This window comes from Pleurodeles waltl, chromosome 8 (genome assembly GCF_031143425.1).
Source record: "Pleurodeles waltl isolate 20211129_DDA chromosome 8, aPleWal1.hap1.20221129, whole genome shotgun sequence".
Classification (NCBI taxonomy): domain Eukaryota; kingdom Metazoa; phylum Chordata; class Amphibia; order Caudata; family Salamandridae; genus Pleurodeles; species Pleurodeles waltl.
The window spans coordinates 1,169,616,457-1,169,641,602 of NC_090447.1; the positions used below are offsets into that span (position 1 = coordinate 1,169,616,457).

General features: G+C 41.2%; 1 protein-coding gene across 2 annotated transcripts in view; it reads right to left on the reverse strand.

Annotated features, from left to right (window-relative positions):
• Positions 1–25,146, reverse strand: part of COG3 (component of oligomeric golgi complex 3) — a 291,820-nt gene that overhangs the window by 234,715 nt on the left and 31,959 nt on the right. For both annotated transcript variants that reach the window (XM_069205406.1, XM_069205405.1), the window contains exons 4-8: positions 12,660–12,825; positions 7,788–7,862; positions 3,678–3,770; positions 2,123–2,248; positions 569–649 (exon numbers count right to left, since the gene is read on the reverse strand). In XM_069205406.1, coding sequence (XP_069061507.1) covers positions 569–649; positions 2,123–2,248; positions 3,678–3,770; positions 7,788–7,862; positions 12,660–12,825 — 541 coding nt within the window. The remainder of the gene's footprint in view (positions 1–568; positions 650–2,122; positions 2,249–3,677; positions 3,771–7,787; positions 7,863–12,659; positions 12,826–25,146) is intronic.

The following is a 25,146-nucleotide window of genomic DNA, read 5'->3' on the forward strand; positions in this document are numbered from 1 at the left end:
ATAATTAAAATGTACGTTTTGCTCCAATATGGGCAATATTATTTTCAAATATGACAATGTGAAAGTGTTAGCATATGTTCCAGGGCGCACATTCTATTGGTTATAAATATCAAATAAAATCCCTTAATGGAGAATGTTGCGTACTCATCTAGCATCAGACTTAGATAAAGCTAACACTGCCACCCCTTAATACCACCCCACTGCCACCCCAGATATTTCACAGATAGCACACTCTAAACCAAGAGAATGGCTTTTGTCCACCATACTTTTCACAGAATTATCCTAAGGTAATCATCTTACTAGCCTAATCTTAAGAAGCCTAATCACTTTGTCTCTCAACTTCATACCATGTTAACTGGCAAAATAACACAACCTAATGCTTCACCATCCCAAGAAATGAAATGCGGAAACAAGATGTACATTTTCATTTTTTCATTTGCATTAATTGCCCAGCATATTCAACTGAACAGTTTATTAAATTAAAGCCTTTAAACCCAACTTACAGTGTTCTTTGTATAAATCATAATTTTAAAAAATGCTGCTGCACAAATTATTATTTCATACTTACACTGACTTTGGGAGCTGCCGCTCTGAATTTTACATAAAACAACGTGAAGGCATTGTCAGAACTAGGTACGGCAAGTGGATCCTGTTTGGAAAAAACACAAAGAAGCTATTTTTTGTGAGTGCAATAATGTCTTGCTGCAATGGATTGTACTTGTCTTCACCTAAATAGCGGATAATATTAAAATTTAAGATACATGAGTTGTAGCTTATTCAAAATCTCGCTACTAGTGTTCTATGTGATTGGACTTCTCTCTTGGACATATATTTCCTAACCCTTAAAACAATTGTATTGCCTGCGTGTTAATAAGAGAATTACATTTAAAAATCTATCTATTTGTCATAACATTCTGTATGGTAATAGATATTTTTCATGCAAACCATAACCACTCTCGAACACCCCTTTTGCATCATTTGCTCCTCCTCAAAAGACCTATGATCCTGTCCCCAAAAATCTGCACATCCAGGACTGGTAGTCACGCCTTTTCTTTTATCGCAGTCACACTTTCGAACATGTTACCCCAGCCCTTGCTTCTTCTGGAAGTTTGTGTAACTTTTAGAACATTCTTAAAAATTTGGGTAGTTACAATCTCAAATGTAGACTTGTCTGTGCTATTCCTTGAGGGTTTCTGCTTAGCACCAGGATGCCAATGTGAGCTCTACAAAACCCAAACCAAGCACTTAATGTGTGATGAGAAGAGTACATGATTTGGTATTTGTTGTAAAGTGCTGAAATTAGAAGCAGAGATACTATGACATGGATGACTGAACAAAAGTAAGTGACTAATGAGGGAAAAAGCAAAGCATTCCTTTGGGGCAATCTAAGCAGCACCAGGTTTCCATAAGCTTTATTTAATGTTGAAGTTTGCCTGTGGTCAGATAGAGGCATCACCATCATAGCACCAGTCAGTCCCTTCTGTCCTTTTCACCACATGCAAAATTTGGAACAGAAAACCAGACACTATCCTAAGAGGGCAGCATAAACAGAGAATACTGAGGATTTGTGGCCAAAACATGCAGCGTAAATGCACACATGTATGCTGGTCTTTTTTTAATTTTAATTTTAATAGGGACAAAGTGTTCTACCTATCCCTTCGCTGTGCCAACAGGGATTCATCTCTTATTTCAAAGGAAATTTCTAAATGGCAGTTCCATGGTTTGAATACCAAAGTGTCAGCACCTACTAACGTAGAATGACTGGAATAAAATATTGTGAATTCTAGGGACTGAAACTTGACTATTAATAAGTGTGCACATACTGCTAAACTATGATATTTATGACAACATCATAAATCAAAATCTATCTCATCAGAAATCAAAATCTATCTTGACTACAGTTAAGTTATATTTCTAAATTCTTTGCAGGCTAATGCTAAGTGGCACTACAGCTTAGGTAACATGACAAAGCAACACAGGCTTCTCCCTCACCCACAAAGCAAATGCAGGAAGATATAACAAGGTAAACAAAAGTGACAATCACAGTATTGCAGTTTGTAAACCTCATTGGGAAGAAATGATTCCTAGTGAAGCTGGTCAACACAAATGTCACAAAACTTACCCTTTTTATTAACTGGCTTGTCAAGTTATGTAGTGTGTTCACAGTATATGTCTTCATGAGATGCATAGCTCTCGAAAGGCATTGTTTGAACTTTGTCAGAAACACTGGGTAATCCTTAAAATTAGGCTGAAAAATAAAGTTGCATAGTAAGAAAGGCATACGTGAAAATAACATTAAATGAAAACTGAAAATGAAATCTGGTAGTAACTGTTTTCAGAGACTAACTTTACACCATTCTTGCAATAGCCGTAACAAAATTAGGGAGACCGAGGAGGTGGTGTGGATCAGGAATAGGAATCTACTTGAAAAGATGCCATACCACTGTGTGAACAAAGCCTCTAAATCAAAAAGTATATAAAAGTTCAGAATGTCTGCACCTTGAAGGAGAGACTTGGAAATCCCTCAGAAATGGTATGACAGAGAAGTGATATGTTAACCATGGCATTTGATTAACCTCCCCCAGTTCAACTAGTGCCCCAGTCCTGTTAATGTTTGTTACCAATTTAAAGTGTTTAAACTGCCTAAAAAAGCAGACTGAAGCCAACCACAAACATAAGGACAGTCCAGTACTTCCTTCCAAGCTGGGCCTCTTTGCTTTCAAACATTAACCTTTTAAAAACAAGGCCTGTTGAGAAAAGTAAAATAACATGGACTCTTTTACCTTAAAGATTTTAATGCTCTGTACCCACTTTGATCTAGTGGTGGTGTGTGAATCTGTACATATGTTCCCCTGCAAATCTGATTTTTTTATTTTAGTTCACAAAATTCTTCAAAGTTTAAAAATAACACTTTGTGGAAAAACATCCTACAGGTAGGTTTAAAACAAAAAACAATAAAAGCACACTTTTAGCATTGCAAAATCACTGGTAAATTCTTTGACAGTTATTTTAAGGAAGTTGTAATTGCAAATGTAGTTTGGAGAAGCAGACAAACGTCATGAAGTGCTATGCTTGCCAACTTCAAATTTAATTTTCTCCAGTTTTCACTCTGATCCTGTTTTTCCAACCTGTGCAGAACCTGCAGGTTCTCAAATGTCTTATTTGTATCCATTTTCCTACATATTGAACCGCATAAAATGTAATAAAGGAATAGAAAAGAGGGAGCACATTTAAAAAAAAAAAGAAAATCATCTAGAATGCAGCACAATATTCAAGGATATCGCATCCCAAAACTCAGTAAACAAGATGATTCAGCTGTCACTGGCGTGTGGCATATTAGACAGGCCTCAGGAGGAAAGGGAGATCCCTATGATAAGGTTTATTCATAATAAAAGAAGAGAATAATCACTTTGTAAGGCACTGTATTTGAATAAAATTTAAAATATTTTCCATGCATCCCACTGCAATTATTCTATGGGTAGTGAATTATGATAAAGATCGGATGGCAGTGTGATAACCTCTTCAGACCCCAAATACTAAAAATAAACTGTATTGCAATACTTTACAATAAAATCTGAAATAGGACAAGTATATAAACTTTTTCTTTCTCCAAGTAAAAATATAATGATAATAAAAAATGTCAGACATTTTAAAATGCATTGTTAAGGATTACTTACATGTGATGATATATACATTATACAGTCATCCAGCTTTGCCAGCATTGGGATAAATCCTTCACTATTCACAGACAATGTGGGAGAATTTAGTTTCTATGAAAAAAGCAAAGTACTGTTACAAATTAATGAAATTGTCATAAAAGGCTTTAATTTTGTATGTATTAGACTACGTGAAATCAATAAACAAACATGCAATGTAAATAAATATAATGTTCTTAGCCTTATTAAAATACAGAATACACAATGAAGGCTTCCTTTAAACATCAATGAGAATGTTTCAAGCATTGCTCAAAACCTGTGACTTCTTCAATCAATCAATCAATCAATCAATCAATCAATCAAAATATTTATAAAGCGCACTAAGTACCTGTTAGGGTTTCAAGGCGCTGAGAGGGGGTGGGGGGGTGAGCTGCTACTGGTCGAAGAGCCAGGTCTTGAGGAGTCTTCTGAAGGTGAGTAGGTCCTGGGTTAGTCGCAGGTTGGTTGGGAGAGTGTTCCATGTTTTGGCGGCGAGGTAGGAGAAGGATCTGCCTCAGGATGTCTTTCGGTGGATGCGGGGGACTGTGGCGAGTGCGAGGTCTGCTGAGCGGAGCTGTCGGGTGGGGATGTAGAAGTTGAGTCTGTTGTTGAGGTAAGCAGGTCCGGTGTTGTGGAGTGCTTTGTGTGCGTGGGTGAGGAGGTTGAATGTGATCCTCTTGTCAACGGGGAGCCAGTGGAGTTCTCTCAGGTGGGGGGGTGATGTGGTTGCGGCGAGGTACGTTGAGGATCAGTCGGGCGGGTGCGTTTTGGATGCGTTGGAGGCGCCACAGGTGTTTTGTCGGGATGCCTGTGTATAGTGCGTTGCCGTAGTCTAGCCTGCTGCTGACGAGGGCCTGTGTTACTGTTATTCTTGTGTCTGTTGGAATCCACTTGTAGATCCTGCGGAGCATGCGGACATGCACACTTCTTAAATGTAAATATTTTTATGGTGTGGCGTGAAATACTGTTAACCAATGAGCTACCCTTTTCCGTACTTTGCGGTATTGGCAGGCAAGAGTGGTATCTTTAAAAAGGAGAACCTCTGAGCAAGTTTGCAATAAAGAGACTGCATCAAATAAACACGGTACTGTTCAAAGTACTTAACTGAAGGTTATTTAGTAAGCAGTGGCCCAAAATGTCAACAACATTGACCAACAGTAGTGTAGGTTCTGCGACAGAGCACTGCCCTGCATTTTAGTCCTAAATAATGAACCCTGATCCTCAATGATCAACCTTCACGCCCTGGTTTTGGGACAACAACCTACATGCAAATCAGTCTTCTGCACAAAGTTATGAAGGTTTGGTGTCTCTTGCATCGCATAAAGGGTTCTGCTGTCGAAGTGCTGTACTATAAGAAATTACATAAACTAATGTTGTCCATCCTGATGTCGGCATTTTGTGTAGGCTGTGTATAATTATTATTATTACATTAGAAAATGACTGATTTTAATCACTAATTGTATTAATGAGATATTTCTACTTATGAGTGGGTGCGAACTGCAACAATCCTGACTACTAAAACAATTCAGAAGTAGCAATGTATATTTTGCCACCCTGTCACTTGGCAACTATAGAAACATTTCTAAGACACAGTACATTTACTTTGTTTTACAATAGCTTTACAATGGTTAGTCAAGGTGAAGAAATGAGACCGTCAGGAGACTAACTGCTTATAAATAGAACAGAGGATCACTAACGGCCACTATACCATAATATGTTCACATTCCCAGCTCACCCTCTCAAAAACACACCACTCTCTTATATGATCTTTCGCCTGCTATTACCCATCAGTGCTACCCTGAATGCATAATGCAGGCCAGAATAAGGAAAAGGACTCTCTGTTAAAACAATCCCCACGTATAAAACTTTAGATTGAACCTGCATGTTTTGGCTCTCTGCATCTACTACACAACATAATGCAAGGTCTAGAGCATTGTAACACTACTCCAGACAAAACTAAAGCAATGCAGGTGCTAGAGTCAAACCTTTAACATATGCAGAGTTCTCCTCTTCAAACTCAGTCATCCCAGAAGGTCAAAACAGGGCCCTGTCACATTGTGTCCATATTTAAATATATTTTTGAGGGTCATCCTGCATGAGAAGTCATGCACCCACCCCCTCTCAGGGCTTCGCTCTCTGTCCTGTACAAATATCTCTTTAACATCATGCTGTAATTTTTGTGATGTTAGGATTCCTTTTACTCTTATCCACACGAATGCCATCCTCTGTTCCCTCTTGCCCTCCCTTCCTATTATATTTCCGGCTATCTCCTTATCTGTGTGCCTTCCAATCAAACCCCTAAGATCAGCCACCCACAAAGCACCACTGACCATTGCTCAGAGATATTCGCATTTTGTTTAATACTCCTACACCTTCATTTTTCTCTCTGCCTTGTCATCTCTTTTTCATTCTCTTGCCCATCTTTTCATCTTTCCTGTCATTTCCTAGCCCTTTGAGGCAATGCTAGGGTATCATAAATCACTATGGAAAAAAAACAACCTGATACAATAATATGTCATAGCTATCAAGAGGATAATAATCTTTGACATCCCAATAGCAACTGATGTTCACGAAGAATGCGGCAGAGCAGCAGACATGTTGTCGTTTCTGCTGCTTATGTACTGCGCTTATGTACCGTTCAGCAACAGAGTAATAACAATGTTGGAAATCACACCCTAGCAGGTTCTTTCCTATTCCATCAATGGGAAATCTGCATTTAAGAAAGAGATCCTTAAGCACTACTCTACAGCAGAAGGTCTATGAGCCACAAACACATCTATTCTGAATAACAAAGTTTCAAGAGTCCAATAGAACACCTAAAATAGGTCTCTGTGGTCAGACAGCAATGAACATGTAAATCATTTTACTAAGGGTGTGAACATTCCCTTAGGAGTTGTTTGTGATCTTGGGAACATGCAAGACAAAAGACACCCCTCAACCATCTCGGAACAAAGTCCTGGGACAACAGAGGCAGGACCCACCAACTTCACATTATCCATGCAAAACATCTTTGGAAGACGAGCACTTTTGAAAAAAACTGAAGAATGAGGTGTCTTATTAGACTCTTAATTTGGCCCGGAAGTACCTGTGGAGGGGGGTAGGCATTTATTCACACAACTTTATAGGGTAATGAGAGAGGACCCGACAGGCTTACCGCCTAGGGTGCGAGCTGCGTGGGAATCAGACCTGGACTCCACATTGCACAACAGTACGTGGTTGAGTATCTGCAGACAAACACATACGGAATCATGCAATGCCCACTTTAAGCTAGTACGTTACAATTTCCTGCATAGGTCGTATCTGACTCTCGAGACTCTCCATCGTATATTCTCCACCCTTCTGGATATCTGGGCTGTAATGTTTGTGGGCCGAACTTTATACACCTGGCGCGGGGATGCCGGACAGTACAAGATTTCTGGGCACAGGGGGTGGCAGACCTCCAAAAGACTACACACTTGCGTATTGATCATGTACCAATATCTTGTTTGTTGGGTCATGTTCAGAGGTCAAAGGGTCAGAAGATAAGCTATAAATCTCTGCAACTGGCACTAGTTCTGGCCCAGCGCAGAGTGGCCATCACATGGATGGGGCAGCATGCACTCATAGTTGAGCAGTGGCATAGGGATATACAGGAATGGCACTTGCCGAGGAGGTTTATATAAAGCAAAAACGGCAGGATGAGAAGCTGGAGGATGATGTTAAGGAATGGACGGACGTGTGCGTGATACATTTCTGAGGCCACGTGAAGAAACGGAGACTACAGACAGTGATGGCAGTGTGAAAGCGGAGGATGATGAGCCATTTGTATGGAAGGGAGGGAAGAGTTGTGCCCAAGTTGTAGGTAGGGTACCCCAGATGCCTGCAGGGTATGTGGTCCTGTACTGGAATGTGAGGACGATAGACTAATTGAGTGTTTAGTATTTTAGCGCTAAATATTCCCAGCATAATATGTCTAGTATTATGTACATTGCACCCCATAATGCTGTCTGTTGTTCAATAAAACTGAAAAAGAAAGGTTAAAAAAATGTTTGGCAATGAGGTGCTAATACGTTAACAATATGAAATACGTGACAAATTAAATGTTACACTTACAGTGTTTATAGTCTCTAATTCATTAAAAAATGAAAGTTTCTGTTGAATGTTTTCAGCCAAATCAACGAGCTCAGACTGTGAAAAAAACAAAATAACAAAATACGAAAGCAGGGGTTAATACTGAGTTATTGCAGCAATAACAATCATAGCTAACTCATGCATTTTAACAATTAATGGCTATCTTCCATAATTAGTTGCCACATTACAAACATACCACATGTCCACCCCAGTTCCTTTTTAACATATATCCTCCTAACCATCCACCCAGACCGCCACTACAGCTACATGAGTAATGTACTATGTTTAAAAAAGAAATAAATAGAACATAGAGAAATATAGAAGGTACAGTTATTACCTGCGAAATAATTTAAAATACTCATTTTAAATAACCTAACATCCTAGTACTCCATCCCCAGAGAGAAATGGGCACACCCAGGCAACACACTAATTACACTATCACATAATATAAAGCACACAATAAAGTGAACTGCTACTCGCTGCGTAATACTAGTTACGGATCGGTGTTCCATTTCCCAGCCTCTGAAAGGTTCTGCCTTTTTCAACCGGTGAACCGAGTTTAAACACAGATCTAAACAGTAAGCGCTTATTTCACAAAGGTTACAAACAACTTAGTGAAATTCTTATTAATAGGAGAAAATAAACCGTATAACTGTGCTTCTGGCGCCATCTTGAATTTTAATGTATCTGAGTAGGCTTGAACTGAATACCTTATGCACTTAGTTTCATGCTGAAGGGAATGAGCCAGATTTGTTTTAGATGCTTACTACTAAAGTTTAAGGCTGTCAACGAATGTTGTTCATTTCTCTTGAGAATGCAACTGAGGCAAGTAGATGAACGTTTAGGCCTGACGCTTCGTCAAAAGATTTTTAAAAAAAGAAATATTGATAATAAAAAGCTGCCGGGGAGTAAGGCGCATATATGTGATCCAAAAAAATAGAATACATTTTAGTGGTTTCCAAAGTTAGAAAATAATATTGAAATGTTTATACTGATACATCCTGCGGCTCCATGACTTCATCCCACACCAATCTTCCTGCCGCCTCCTAATATCATAATCACTGGCAGATGTCCTGGTTTTGCCAAATCTCTGAAAAACGTACTGCCCAATTCCTAGCTGAATCAGTCAATTTGAGTCTGAAGGTTAATACGACTAAATCTAAGATACTGAGTCCAACAACATTAGAGACACTAGTGCTCGACTTACCTTTCTGTTGGGTGATGGACAGTTACAACTAATAATGTGGTGCATGTGCTACACATTGAACATCACCCCTTTCTCCTGTGTGAACTTACATTCCACTCCATTGGTTATCTGTAGAGATCCCCAGGCAGCACCATTACCGAGGCGCGACTCCTCTGCTAGGGCGGACAGTCGCTGCTGATGCAAACCTTTTGCTAAAAACGTTAATAAACTATGTGTAGTATCGTTTTAAGTAAAAACGCGGGGCCATAGGCTGTTACTAGCACTGAGGGGGAGTGCACAGCACTCCCCCTCACTACACATGTATATTTGGCTGGCTGGCCAAACATACATGCACAGTAGGCTCTCTCCAGCCCAGCAACACAGTTGCCGGGGTAGAGAGAGCCTGAACAGGCTTCCAGTCTGCCTGGGAGTGCCCTGGCTGGGTGCTCTCAGACAATCCAAACGCTGCTCTGAGCGGCGTCAGGACTGGCAACAGGGCAGGGTGGGAGCCCGTCCCTGTAGCCTTCCTGCATTAGAGAAGCATAGCAGCGGTGACAATGAAGGTAATTTTTTTTTTCTTTTTTTATATTAATATCATCTTCACCCGCCCCTCGCAAGCGGCTCCTGCCATTACCGCTTCAGGGTTAACCACATATACCCACTACTGCGATGGCTCTTGTTTCACTGCATGGTGCAGTTTCTTCTTCTGGGTGGACTCATGAATCTACTACTGTGGTCCTTTTGTTAACATGGGTTGCGCCATCGCTACCCCAGGGTAGACCCTAGAGATCCAGTACAGTGGCTGCTATGATTTGATTTTTGGGCTGCGCCATCTCAGCTGGCCCAACAGCGGTGGGGTCAGTGCTGATTGCTGAACACTACTCTGGGTCTACAATTATCATTAAGTTGTGCCATCTCTGTTTCCAGCTCAACCCCCAAAGTCAGTACTGTGATGTCCATAGAATTATTTCAGGGTTGCAAATGTGAGAGCAGTCACCGCCTGGATGGAAACAAGCTGCCTCAAACTCAACCTGGACAAGACAGAGATCCTCATAACTGGCTCCACCCCCTCTGCCTCAGACAACTCCTGGTTGCCAAACGCCCTAAGAAACGCCCCACCGGCCACGCACACAACCTGGGCATCATCATTCAGGACTCCACATTCTGCATGACCCTCCAAGCTATGCAGAACGTGGTGAGATCCCGCTGCATCCACACCCTGCACCTACTTCGGAAGATTTTCAAGTGGATCCCCACTGAGACAAGAAGGACGGTCACCCACATGCTTGTCAACAGCAAACCAGACTACAGCAACGCCGGCATCACAAACAAGCTCCAAACAAGACTACAGAGAATCCAGAACGCAGCATCCATACTCATCCTTGACATCCCCTGCCACAGCCACATCTCAGCTCACCTCAGAGACCTGCACTGGCTTTCGGTCAACAATCGCATCTCCCACAAGCTACTGACGCACACCTACAAGGCACCGCACAACATAGGACCAGCCTACCTCAACAACCGCCTGACCTTTTACACCCCTACCAGGCAGCTCCGATCCTCCCAACTCGTCCTCACCCCCATCGCCGATATCAGGAAGAGCACAGCTAGAGGTAGATCCTTTTCTTATCTCGCAGCCTGGTTATGGAACACGCTCACACTCCGCCTCGGACTGGCCACCTCGCTGAAGCAGTTCGGGAAGGATCTCAATACCTGGCTTTTCGAGTGAGCAGCACGCCCGCAATACCACCTTAAGACCCCACAGGTGATAAGCTGTCCTTTACAAGTGATTAATTGAATGTGAGATCCCGCTGCTGTGGATTTTCTGATTATTCTTGGACTGTACCATCTCTGGATCTGGTTGGACCCTTCAGACTCCATACTATGGGATCTACAGTCATACTTGGATGCCAACGCTGGATAGACCCAGCACTGTTCCTCAAATCAACATACAAAGTTATTAGAAGATGCAAACTCTATACGGCATTATGGTAGGTATATGCAAATGTGTCCTATCCTTCAACATTTTTCCACTACATACAATGCATCTGCACTGCTTTAAGTTCACCACAACACGTTTGGTGCGTATCTTAAAGTTTTATACACAATACCAAAACTGTTCAACATAGACTACAAAAAAAAAAAGAAAAAAAAAAAAAAGAACAACACTCCGCCTAACATGCATAGCGAACGGAATAGCAATTTACTCAACCATCCAAAGAGTATTTCAGACCTATAGAGATAGTAATAAAAAAGTGATACAAAAACAATGTCAGAGCTTAACAAGCACTAAAAAATCACTCCCACTCACTGTGGCTTTTAAAGGGGAGTAAAAGTGACACATTGGAAGTCGAGATGAGAGTAAGGTATTTTTTAGACAAAACTGAGGAAGCTTATACTTCTTAAACACCCGTTTGTATCTTACTTAAAAAACTGCTAGATTGCCACTGGTTTACAAGCAACTCATTTCCAGATGGATTGTTACCTATATATGAGCAGAAGGTTTACAAAGCCCTTACTGGGATGAGGAACAGAACGTTCTACAAGGGAAGGGATTGCTGTGGCATGCCCACTGATGAACATACGTTTGACTGAAATTAGCAATTACAGCACTATGTAACTAGACACACTTGCCAACAGCTGTATCTATTTAGAAGCATGAATAGAATTATAAGTAGATCATATTCCTTCAAATGTGTTCAGATAAACCATTCTCATCAGTCAAGCCCTCAAACCGCTGGCAAACGGAAACATTCAAAGTTTATGAATCTGGAAGGATCCCTGCCTGGAGAAGAAAAAGCTTACTTCTCAGAAACAGTACCTCTTCAGAAAGAGCGTGTTTCCAATAGTCACACCGAACCGCACCATATTTGATAAATTAATTCCTAAGAAATAACAAGGACTGTAGCTTTGGTGATGCACATTGTTGTAATCAACTTCCTTTAGTTATTAAGAAACAAAAATACACGGCCCAACTGCCTCTTTATTGTTAGCAAACAAATCACATAATAGATTACTTTTTTTTAAAAAGCGATCTGTGGTACTGCCTTACAAAATGGAAGATATTCAAAGTCTATCCAAGTGGTAAGGAGAACCTCAGTGAAAGATAGTGTTACAGATAAACATATTTTCCTTGTGTCACTAAATTATGGTTTTGCTGTAGAACAGGGGAGTTTCCTGGATTGATTTGCAATGCCTCATTAGGAGATTGAAGCTTAACAGTGCTATAAACAATTACCACCACTCAAGGAACAGAGATGAAAGAAAATCAGGTTTGAACTACTGGTTGTACAAGCAAGAGTCCTTCTTAACTAATTAACATGGTTGTTGAAGGCAATCATAAGGGACTAACTGCAAGAAGGTTGATAAACAAGGAAGAGTGGTCCAGTTGATATTGAGGGCTGAATTTGTAGCGGTGAACAGAACAGTGCCTAGCATCTAACATGCATCTAACATGCATCTAATTTTTAAAAAGGTGCCCAGGATGAATGTATAAAGGGTTAAATGACAAACTCTCCTGTTTTTCAATGTCTATATAAAAATGTGTAAAAAAAAATGCTTCATAACTAGGAATTCCGTATGGAAATTGGGCACCCCATTATCATATATAATCACAACTTATAAATCTGGCATCTTAAAAAAAACAAAAGTGACAAACAAGATTTTACCTGTTCCTTGAGAAGTTGCTCGCAAGCTTCGTGTAAAGTACCAGTTTTCGTGGACACGAAAAGGTATTGGTTTTGGAGCGACTGCAAGTGCTGGAGAGCACTGTTCACATCATTCAATATGGCGTCACACTGCTCCTGAAATCCTGACAAGTAATCCCTCATCTCTCTAGGAAACAAAAAAGCAGGTTAGACAAAACTTTTCGAACTGGCTCAAGCATATTATTTAACTTAAGTCTACTATGAGGGATTTCTTACTCAATAATCCTTCGCATTCATCCCCAAAGTTTTTCTGAGGTATATGGATTGGGTGAAAGCAGAGCTCACGGTTGAGCATCAATTATTCTGTATATTATAAAAAATCAGTCAAAACCGCAACACATAAAAAAACAAAAGTATTTTAATATGCTCACGATGAAAAATCAAGTCAAGATTGTCTTCTAAGTATAAAAGGAAGCACATGTAAATCTATTTTATACATGACTCCAAGACAAATGGCAACAGTTCCCTGCACTGGGTAAGCCAATAGGTTACACTTTTTGATCTATCAAGCTTTGTCACTTATTTTTGTGGATTCTGTATAGCATTGGCAAAAAGCAATATTGCAATGGAGTGCACCTTGGGAGCGGGCCAGGTGAAAAAAATGTGCAAAGATGCACAAAAACATGTGGCACGTACGCACCTACGAAATGATGCATGAGCCATTCTCTCTTTATTCATCCAAGATTGCTGATTTGGATCGATAAATAAAACAACTTACATTTTACTTGTGTGGAAGCGCTTTTTGACATACAGAGTGACCTAGCTGCCAGATCCTCCCAAAAACCTTTTTAAAAACCTGAAGGACCACAAGGGGTGAGTATGCAACAGAAGGGGGGGGGCTTGGGTTGCTTGGTGGAGGGTGGTGTATATGTGTGTGTGTGTGTGTGTCCGTGATCAAGACCTTTGGTGGTTGAAATGCGTTGGTGAAGTTTGGGTTTCTTTTTTGGAAGAATAAATTCTTCAAACACAAGGTTTCCTGTGTGTGCCGTGTTTGACTTTGTGTCAATTGGTGGAGAAGGTAATTACAGGGTTGGCCCGTCCCTGACACGAGCACAGACTTAATGGAGCGCGCTTTGATTGGGGCCATTTGGAGATATAGATATATATATATATATATTTTTTTTTCGATGCCCATGCGCAATGGAACCGAGAGGAGGAGTCACTCGATCCTGTGACTCCGAAAAGACTTCTTAGAAGAAAAACAACTTGTAACACTCCAAGCCCAACACTAGATGTCGAAATGGATATGCATAGCATGTGAATCTGCAGCACTACATGCCACAAACAGATGTACAATGTCACTTACCCAGTGTACATCTGTTTGTGGCATGTAGTGCTGCAGATTCACATGCTATGCATATCCATTTCGACATCTAGTGTTGGGCTTGGAGTGTTACAAGTTGTTTTTCTTCTAAGAAGTCTTTTCGGAGTCACAGGATCGAGTGACTCCTCCTCTCGGTTCCATTGCGCATGGGCATCGACTCCATTGTCAGATTGTTTTCCCGCAGAGGGTGAAGAAAGGAGTGATAGAGTATAGAAACATAAAGATATGTCCATGCAAATGTAAATGTATATACATATGTACAAATGTAAAACTTAAATGACTAAACGCTTCCGGGGAGGAGGGAGGGTGCATGTGAATCTGCAGCACTACATGCCACGAACCGATGTACACTGGGTAAGTGACATTTTCCGTTCAATGGCATGTGTAGCTGCAGATACACTGTCTATGCAAAGACTACAAAGCAGTTAGTCCTCCCAAAAAAGCGGTGGCTAGCCTGTAGGAGTTGAAGTTGTTTGAAATAACGTTTTTAAGACAGCCTGGCCTACAGAAGCTTGTTACTGTGAAAACACATCAACACAATAGTGTTTTGTAAATGTATGAGGGGTTGACCATGTAGCTGCTTTACGTATGCCCACCATTGGAATGTTTCCTAAAAAAAATAAAGCCATTGTGCACCCTTTTTCCCAGTGGAATGTGCTTTAGGAGTGATCAAGAGTTGCCTCTTTGCTTTGATATAACATGTTTGTATACATCTAACAATCCATTTTGCTAATCCTTCTTTCAATATAGGATTGCCTGTATGTGGTTGTTGGAAAGCAACAAAGAGTTGCTTTGTTTTCCTAAACTGTTTTGTTCCGTCTATGTAATACACAAGAGCTCTTTTGAGATCTAGGCTTTGAAGAGCTCTTTCTGCCACGGAATCTGGCTGTGGAAAGAAGACTGGCAATTCCACTGTGTGATTGATGTGAAAAGGAGATACTACTTTTGGTAGAAATTTTGGATTTGTTCGTAGTACAATCTTATGTTTGTGCACTTGGAAAAAAGGTTCCTCAAGAGTGAATGCTTGTATTTCACTAACTCTTCTTAAAGAAGTAATAGCTACAAGGAAGGAGACCTTCCATGTTAAAAATTGAATTTGGCAAGAATGCATGGGTTCAAAAGGTGGTCCCATGAGTCTGTTAAGTACAATATTTAAATTCCATGAAGAAACAGGTGGTGTCCTGGGTGGAATAATGTGTTTTAATCTTTCCATGAAGGCTTTGATAACTGGAACTCTGAATAGAAAAGTATGTTGAATAGTTTGTAAGTATGCAGATACTGCAGCAAGGTGTATTTTAATGGATGAATAAGCCAAATTTGATTTTTGTAAATGAAACAAATAGCATACAATATCTTGTATAGATGCTATAAGTGGATCAATGGTTTTAGATTGACAATAGTAAACAAATCGTTTCCACTTATTTGCAAAGCACTGTCTAGTAGTAGGTTTTTGTGCTTGTTTAATTACTTCCATACATTCTGATGGAAGATTTGAATAACTAAATTCTACGATTTCAGGAGCCAAAACGCTAGATTGAGAGCATTGGGGTTTGGATGCCTTATCTGACCTGTGTTTTGTGTTAACAAATCTGGTCTGTTTGGGAGTTTGGAGTGAGGTACTACAGATAGGTATAATAGTGTTGAGTACCAGGGTTGGCGTACCCATGCTGGTGCAATGAGTATCATGTTGAGAGACGTTGGACGTAATTTGTTGAAATTTAAGGAGTGGGAGAAGGGGGAAATCGTAAGCAAATATCCCTGACCAATTGATCCACAGAGCATTGCCCTTGGATAGGGGATGTGGGTGTCTGGATGTAAAGCTTTGGCATTTTCTGTTTTCGCTCGTTGCAAATATATCTATGTCTGGTGTTCCCCATTTTCAAAAGTACTTTTGAAGTACTTGTGAGTGAAGCTCCCATTCGTGCGTTTGTTGGTGATTTCTGCTGAGGAGATCTGCCAACTGATTGTCTATTCCTGAAATGTATTGTGCTAGTAGTTGAATTTGATTGTGAATAGCCCATTTCCAAATTGTTTGGGCTAGCAGAGACAGCTGAGATGAATGTGTCCCCCCTTGTTTGTTGAGATAATACATGATTGTCATGTTGTCTGTTTTTATGAGAACATTCTTCTGTTTGAGAAGAGGTTGAAGTGCCTTTAGGGCAAGGAACACAGCTAATAATTCTAACTGGTTTATGTGTAGCTGTTTCTGTTTGACATCCCATAGACCTTGAATGGTTTGATTGTTTAGGTGAGCTCCCCAACTGATCATTGATGCATCTGTTGTAATTCTGGTGTGAGGCACAGGGTCTTGAAATGACCGCCCCTTCATTAAATTGCTGCGATTCCACCATTGAAGGGACATATGTGTTTCGCGGTCCATCAACACTAGATCTTGTAGTTGACCGTGTGCTTGTGACCATTGTAGTGCAAGGCACTGTTGTAAGGGCCTCATGTTTAATCTTGCACGTGGTACTATTGCTATGCAAGATGCCATCATTCCTAGAATCTTCATGATAAATCTTACAGTGTATTGTTGATTTGGCTGTACGCGTGGTATTAAGTTTTGGAAAGCTTGTATTCTTTGTATATTTGGATACGCTAGAGCTGGTTGAGTATTTAGGATAGCACCTAGATACGGTTGTAGTTGTGCTGGTTGAAGGTGTGACTTTTCGTAGTTGTTAGAAAACCCTAGTGTGTGGAGAGTTTCTATCACATAACGAGTATGGTTTTGGCATTGTGTAAGATTGCTTGATTTTATTAGCCAATCGTCTAGATATGGAAAGAGATGGATGTGTTGTCTTCTTAAGTATGCAGCTACTACTGCTAGACACTCTGTGAACACCCTTGGATTTGTTGTTAAGCCAAATGGTAACACTTTGAACTGGTAGTGTTTTCCTGCTATGACAAACCTGAGGTATTTTTGTCTGCTGGGTGGGTGGGTATGTGAAAGTACACACCTTTGAGGTCTAGAGCAGTCATTAAATCTTATTTGTGCAGTAGTGGAATAACATCTTGCAGAGTTACCATGTGAAAATGCTCTAACAAGATGTATTGATTGAGGGGACTGAGATCTAATATGGGCCTGAGGGTACCATCTTTTCTGGGAAATAGGAAGTATAGTGAGTATACTCCTGTTCCTTGTTGGGACTGTGGAACTAATTCTATTGCTTGTTTGATTAGAAGAGATTGAACCTCTTGTTGTAACAGAACTGTATGTTCTGGGGACAACTTGTGATATCTTGGTGGAATGTTTGGAGGGGTGGGTATCAATTCTAGGCAATAGCCATTGTGGATATTTGATAATACCCAGTTGTCTGTGGTGATATTTTGCCAATGAGAATGGAACTGCTGTAGTCTTCCTCCCACAGGAGATGTGTGGAGTGGAAGGGAGGGAAGGAAGTCACTGCTTAGGTTGTGTTGTTTGTATAGAGGTTTGGAATTTACATCTATTCCTAAAGTATTGACCTCAATATGTTCCTCTAAACCCACCTCGTTGATACTGGGTGTAATGTGGTTGCTTGGTTTGCGAGGTGGAAGCCTCTGAGGATTGTGCTTTAAAACCTCCTTTCTCAGTTTTTTCAATAGTGGTGTCCACTTCTGGGCCAAAGAGGTGCTTTTTATCAAAAGGCATGTTAAGTACAGCCTGTTGAATTTCTGGTTTAAAACCAGAGGAGTACAGCCTGTTGAATTTCTGGTTTAAAACCAGAGGAGTGCAGCCATGCATGTCTTCTGATTGTGATGGCAGTATTTACGCTCCATGCAGCTGTATCAGCAGCATCAAGGGCAGATCTTATTTGATTATTATTAATGGCTTGCCCCTCCTCTACCACTTGCTGTGCCCTCTTCTGGTGTTCTTTTGGGAGATGCTGTATAATATCCTGCATTTCATCCCAATGGGCCCTAGCATAGTGGGCTAGCAGTGCTTGAGAATTGGCAATTCTCCATTGATTTGCTGCCTGTGAAGCAACTCTTTTCCCCACTGCATCAAATCTTCTGCTTTCTTTATCAGGAGGAGGTGCATCTCCTGAAGACTGGCTATTTGCCCTCTGTCGTGCTGCACTGACTACCACTGAATCTAGAGGCATCGGATTAGTAATATAATCTGGGTCAGAGGGTGCAGGCTTATATATTTTTTCTATTCTAGGTGTGATAATCCTAGATTTTACAGGCTCACTTAAAATTTGGTCTGCATTTTTTTACCATGCCTGGTAACATTGGAAGACACTGGTACTTGGAATGTGTTGAAGATAGTGTATTAAATAAAAAAATCTTCTTCCAATGGCTCTGAATGCATTGTTACCCCATGGTAAGCTGCAGCCCTGGATATGACCTGGTTGTATGCAGTGGTATCTTCTGGTGGAGATGGTTTTGATGGGTAAGTATCTGGGTCATTATCTAGGATAGGATCAGGGTCATAAAGATCCCATGGGTCTGCCATATCTCCTTGTGAATAAAATTAGTGTGTTGGCGAAGGCATTGGTGGAGGGCTGGTGTGAGGTGAGACAGATAACTGTGGAGAATGAGGAGGAGAGGTATGAAGAGGTATTGGTTTCTCCTTTTGTTTTTGCATCTTTGTTGGTGGATGTACAGTGTCCAGTTCCTCTTGGAAAGCCAGCTTTCTTTTTGTTTTTAAAGGAGGTGCATTAACAATCCTTCTTTTGTCTTTATGGGTGTGTTTCCTGGATTGTCTCTCATCCATAATTTGTAAAATGGGCTCAATGTCTGACTCTTCCTCAGAGGTTTTATGGGTTTCTCTCAATGTTTTTGAAAGTCCTTGTTCCTCTGTATATGAGGATTTTTTCGGTTCCAAATTTGTTGTTTTTTCGATACCAAAAATGTTGTGGAAGGTCTCAGCTCCGAAGCAGACTGCCGAATATTCAACTCCAAAGATTGATTTTTTTTACTGGAGTCCGAAATGGAGCCTTTGATAGATTTACTCGACTCTGAAATCGACGGAAGAGTGGCCTTTTTCGGCACCGACCCCGAAAGACGGTCGCTGACAGTCTTTTTTCAGGCCGACCCATGGCCATCCGGCAGTGGTGTACCCAAGGCCATAGAATGTTTTTTTTTTTTTTTTGCAGGGGTGTGGGGGCAGACATATTCACATGCTGGCCAGCTGTGATGGGTCTCTCGTCCTCGGATTCCTGTTCGGAGTCTGTGTCTCGGATGGAGACTGCTGTCTGCGCCTGCTTTTCTTCAGCGACGTTGAGATGTTCACTGCTTTTCAACGCCATTTCGAATCTTCAGGCTCTGCGATCTCAGAGAGTCTTTTCTGAACAAAACAATCGACAGGCCTCACAGTTTTCCTAGGATGGTCTGGAGAAAGGCACAAGTTAGAAACCGAGTGCTGGTCTGTATAGGGATAATTTGCGTGGCACCGAAGGCAGAATCGGAATGGAGTCCGATCCATCAGGCTTTCCACACAGTAGGCCCTAAAAGGCCCAAGTTGGGCACACGCGCCCCGAAGGGCGAAAAAACTAAGTTTCTGACGGTACTACCGGTTCGATGCTAGATGGAGAACGTGATCGAAACAATACAGATGAAAAGGAAGGTTTTCCAAATCGAAATCTCAGAGCGAGAGGAAACACGCCCGAACCCGACGGCGGAAAGAAAACAATCTAACAATGAAGTCGAAGCCCATGTGCAATGGAACCGAGAAGAGGAGTCACTTAGACGGCGAAAAGACTTCTTCGAAGAAAAACAACTTGTAACACTCGGAGCCCAATACTAGATGTCGGAATGGATATGCATAGAATGTGTATCTGCAGCTACACATGCCATCGAACATATATATATATATATATATATATATATATATATATATATATATATATATATATATATATATATATATAGGGTTGACGAAGGAACAACAAAGGCGCTTGAGGCTGGGCGAGCCAAAAAATCCTTTAAAAATAAAGAAAAGCAAGGGAGGTGTAGTGAAAGCAATGGATAAGCTTGGGGAGGAGCTGGTGCAGCGACACAGAGCAATCAAAAGAAGGGTCAATCGTTATGTTCCAGGGGCCAAAGACAAGCATAAGAAGAAGGCCAACTGTCAAATAAGAAGTCAACAAATCACAGTGACTATAAAGCCAACTAAGGTAAGCATTGGGCAAACACTAAGCCTACTGTAAGTTTTTGGTATGGTCCACAAGAGGTGTTTCTTAATCAGACAGCTAAAAGCTGCCTGGTAGGTAAGGCTTAAAAACAAGAGACCCTGTTGGGACCCATGTATGTCGTAGAAAACACATAACCCAGAAAAATGTAGAGATTAGAGACAAAAGCCTAAAGAATACATGTAAAAGGGACAGTTTCTACCTCATTTAGATGAATGCATGCATTCTAGAGTAGGAGTGAGGAAACAACCCCAATTTCTGCTAGGATGTTAATAAAGATTCTAGGAGCACAGTTAGAAGAAAACATGCAAGTATACAGTGCTTTACGTGCAGTGAAAAAGGTGCAGAGCTTATAATAAACACTTGAAGCTGTGACCTGTTTTAAGAGGTGTGGCCTCCCAAACAAATGGCATGGCCTTACATAGGTGGATTGGTATTCGGCACTGTTTCATAAATACAGCTTTAGTTTACAAGGAGAAAACATTAAATCAGTAAATACTACATAGTTACATATTTATCTTGCACCCTCATACTAGAGCATTAGCACTTAAACATGTGACATAGTACATGTGACATAGTACATATGAAACTGAAGCAGAGCAATACATTTAAATGATGAAAATTCACTGTTTGGTTACTGCTTTTGAAATCAGGACTGAATCCCTGCCTAGTCAAAAATATAACATGTTCATGTTAATTAACACAGAAAGAAGCAGGTGTCATTACCCACCTCAGCTAGACAGAGCACCAGAGGTCATAATAATTTGCCGGCATCTTCAAGAGCATCTGGAGGTAAAAGCAACTAATGACTTCTTACAAGTTGAGACTGCAGTCATGCGTGTCTCCACACCCGACAGGGTGTATAGAGTACCTATACTGTTAGAGGGAGACATTGAACGTACAAAAGACGATATCTTTTGGGACTGTGTTGTTACCATTTATGATATTCTATTGGCCGAAAAAGATTGGCCACCAGAATTTGTCCGTCATCTCCCTTATGGAGAAGAGGTTATTGAGAACTCCTTCTCGCCCCTTGTTCCCAGAAAGCTTGTGGAAATGCACGCCATTCATTGTGCAGTGGCACAGGCACCTGCGTTATTTCACAGTCACGTAGGAAGGGATTAAATCAAATCAAATCAAATCATTAACATTTATAAAGCGCGCTACTCACCCGTGCGGGTCTCAAGGCGCTAGGGGGGAAAGGGGGGGTTATCGCTGCTCGAACAGCCAAGTCTTTAGGAGTCTCCGGAAAGCGGAGTGGTCCTGGGTGGTCCTGAGGCTGGTGGGGAGGGAGTTCCAGGTCTTGGCCGCCAGGAAGGAGAAAGATCTCCCACCCGCCGTGGAGCGGCGGGTGCGAGGGACGGCAGCAAGTGCGAGGCCAGCGGAGCGGAGGGGGCGGGTGGGGACGTAGAAGCTGAAGATTCCCCCCATCGTGCAATAACAATTAAATCCCAACTTCAACCCCAATATCCAATAAAAAATGAAGCTGAATCAACCCTGAGGGAAATCCTCAAATAACTAGAGTACCAGAGTGTAATCAAACTCTGTGTTTCACCAATGAACAATCCATTGTTTCCTATTGCTAAACCCGATCATTCATGTAGAATAGTTTTAGACTATAGACATTTAAATAGTGACATGCGCACTTTTGCTATACAAAAATGCACACAGCACTTATTAACAATACAGTGTGGGGGGAAAAAAAACGGCCCTGAATATTTCCAACATGTTTTTCTGCCAAAATATAGTGCCTGAAAATAGGGACTTAACAAGTTTCAGTCCTTTAGATTCAGAAAAAAATCTGCCGACTCCCACAAGGGTACAAGAACAGCCCAGGACTGTTCGCAGCTCGGAACAGCCCAGGACTATTCGCAGCTCGTGTTACATTGATCTTACACGACACTGACCCTCACGGACGACGACCTCATGCAACATATAAGTCGGGTAGCCCGCATTGTTGTAGGATTTACCTAAATTGGCTACAAATTTAATTAACAAAAAAAAATAGCCTTCCTTAGAGTCCTGTTCTTGGGCTACAAATTGTCGGATGAAAAATTGTGCACAATTACAACCACCAAATACAATAAAAAAGCTACAGTCCTTATTGGGGTTTAAAATGTTGGCAGAACATACATTCCAGATTATGCACAACACAATGAATTAATACGTCCTGACTTTACCAGCAAATACTGGACGGTCGAAAACACATGCATTTTCAGAGCATTACAGAAAGACATGCTTGAAGCAAAACATCTGTACCTACACGGGACAACAACAAAAAATTCGTCCATCACTGTAATTGCTGGTGCCACTGGTTTCACCTATGTGACATTCAATGAGGGCAAGACCATCCCGATTGCATACAAATCACACTTGTATTCTACAGTTGAACAATGCTTTGCTCCCACTGAGAAAATTCTCACTCCTGTTCAGATGGTGGTCATTAAAGAGAGACCTCTGGCCCAGGGGAAAGGTATCATTGTCATATCCCCTCTTCCAGCCGGTTACCAAAGCTAGTGTTCGTAACGATAAAGCATTACATCCACTTTGGATTCAATGGGCAACGTCTCTGACGGCTACTGAGGTTGATTATATTTTTGACTCAAAATTACAGACCCAAGAGTTATAGCAATATGAACTTGAATATCCAGTTTCAGCAAATGCGTTGCCTATTGAACAATATCAGGCAATTTTGTACAGTCATGGTTCAGGCCAACCAGCTAAAGGCACTAAACATCAAAGTTCCGCCGGTTGCGCAGTCGTGAGTGGATACATGAACGATGGCCAGTTCCATCCACAACATACTTACACACAGACCCTAGGGGTCTGCACTGCATAACTTGCAGAGCTCAAGGCTCTGGTGATGGCACTGGAGCATATGGATCCTTAACAGATGACGCTGATTGTCTGTGATTCGCATTATTGTGTCCAGTCCTTCAATGAATATCTGCATTACTGGTGCCAGAATGTGTTCACAGATTCAGGACACACCATTAAACACAGAGTTCTGAGGAGGAAAGTAGCATACCTGAAAGAAGCGCTACCCATTGTCCATGTTATACATACAATAGGACATCAGCGTGCTAGAATACACATTTCAGGCAACATTTTAGCTGATGAAGCAGCCAAGTCAGCAGTAGCTACGGCTTCTGTTGCAGCAGTAACTCATTCTAGATCAAAACTGGATGATGAAACACTGGCAGCTGTGAAAGCTTTGGCTAATGGCACGCCCTTACCAAAAGATATCCTGCTAAAGACTCCTATCGCATACCATACCTCACTACAGTCCTAGTAGTAATACCAGTGGTGGGAAATCGTGTGATTCCCAAAAAAAGAACAAAGACCTGAATTGATCAAAGTAGCACATGAAGGGGTTGCTTCTGCCCCTGCTGGTGTGCCAGCTACAATTTTGTTGTTACAAGCAGGCTACTGGTGGCCAGGTCTCTATAAACAGACATCTGCCAGCAAATAAAAGGATCCACCATCAAACGCCCTCCGCAGACACCCCTCCTTACATCCAACAAACCATTACAATGTGTGTAGTTGGACCATTGTGGTTCCCTGGCGCCTGATAGTGCACACATATACTTCTTAGTCGCTGTTGATTCATGCTTCAGATTTGTATGGGTTGGGCCACAACGCTTGGCTGACGTTTGAACTGTTATTAAGGATTTGCTAGTCTTTATCGGCACATATGCTGTTGCAGCTTTCTACTCAGACCAGGGCCCTGCTTTTGCCTCAAGGGCATTCAGGGACGCCATGGCTTTGTTAGGGGTCCAACTGCATTACTCGTCTCCATTTCATCCTGAGGGAAATAGTAGCTACAAAACTGAGATTTAAAGCAATTCTTAACAGCCAGAGTATAAGGCACGGGTCTTTGGCTTACACACCTGTATGGAGAGCTCTTAATCTGCCTAGAAGGTCCCTGGGGGGAAGGAGGGGACTACTTCAAACAAATGCCTGTTTGGAACACAAATGTATGTTCCACATCTTGATGGTCCTGGTGTGGAGGCGGCACATACACCTTTTGACCTAAATGAACGTGTCACTGTCTTGCAGGACTTACAACAGTTCCATGATGACAACGCATCTGCAATTGCTGCCTCCTTGGGAATAAGGAATGTTCCAGTAATATCAACCGGCTGGATTTCAAAAGCTGGGGATTTAGTTCATGAAAAGATTGCTTTGATTCCGTGATGTCTGATTTACAGTATTATACAGTACCTGAAAATGAAGACGTGTTTCAAGCCAAAGAAAATTATGGTGATATGTTCTGTTATAATTATTATGGGCATTATTTCATTCACAGAGCAAGTACCCCAAAAGACTATCTATAATTATACACAGTGGGAACACTGTCCGACTGCTCCAGTGGGGAGTTCCAAAACGTATACTGGGAAAGTTTGCATATTTTTCTGGCATAATGTTAAAAATGCTGAGTCGTATAATTTCAAATTACCAGTGATTGAAAGTCAACATAAATTATTGACGGACATAAAATTAATTTATTCTGATTCCTTTGTTTCCCGATTGGCTATCGAAGGCTATGAGTACTGCTTGATGTCGACAGACTTGAAAAGTGTGCGTGGAAGTAAAAAATTGGCAAATAAGGGAAAATTAAGCTTTATTTCGAGCGTGCCTGATACCTGTCCAATTTTTATTTTTTATTTTTTTAAATAGTCAACAAACTAGTTGCTTAGGCTTAGCGAAAATTAAGGAATTGAATACGCCCAGCATTCTATCCCTGCAAAATTTTGCAAGTAGCAGAAATATGTAAATGCTTCTGAACAACAGCTCGATGAATGGGTCCAGAGTGGCACATTTAACACATCACTTTCACGCCAGGGCTGGTGGTTATTGTGGCCGGTAGACACCAATGGGTGCTATACACGATGTGTAAACTCCACGAGGGGTTCTAGAGCAAATAGGCCGGACTCTCGCTATGTGTCCTCAGAACACTCGGGTATTGTGACAACATATAGTGTGGGAAAATTATGCCATCAATAGT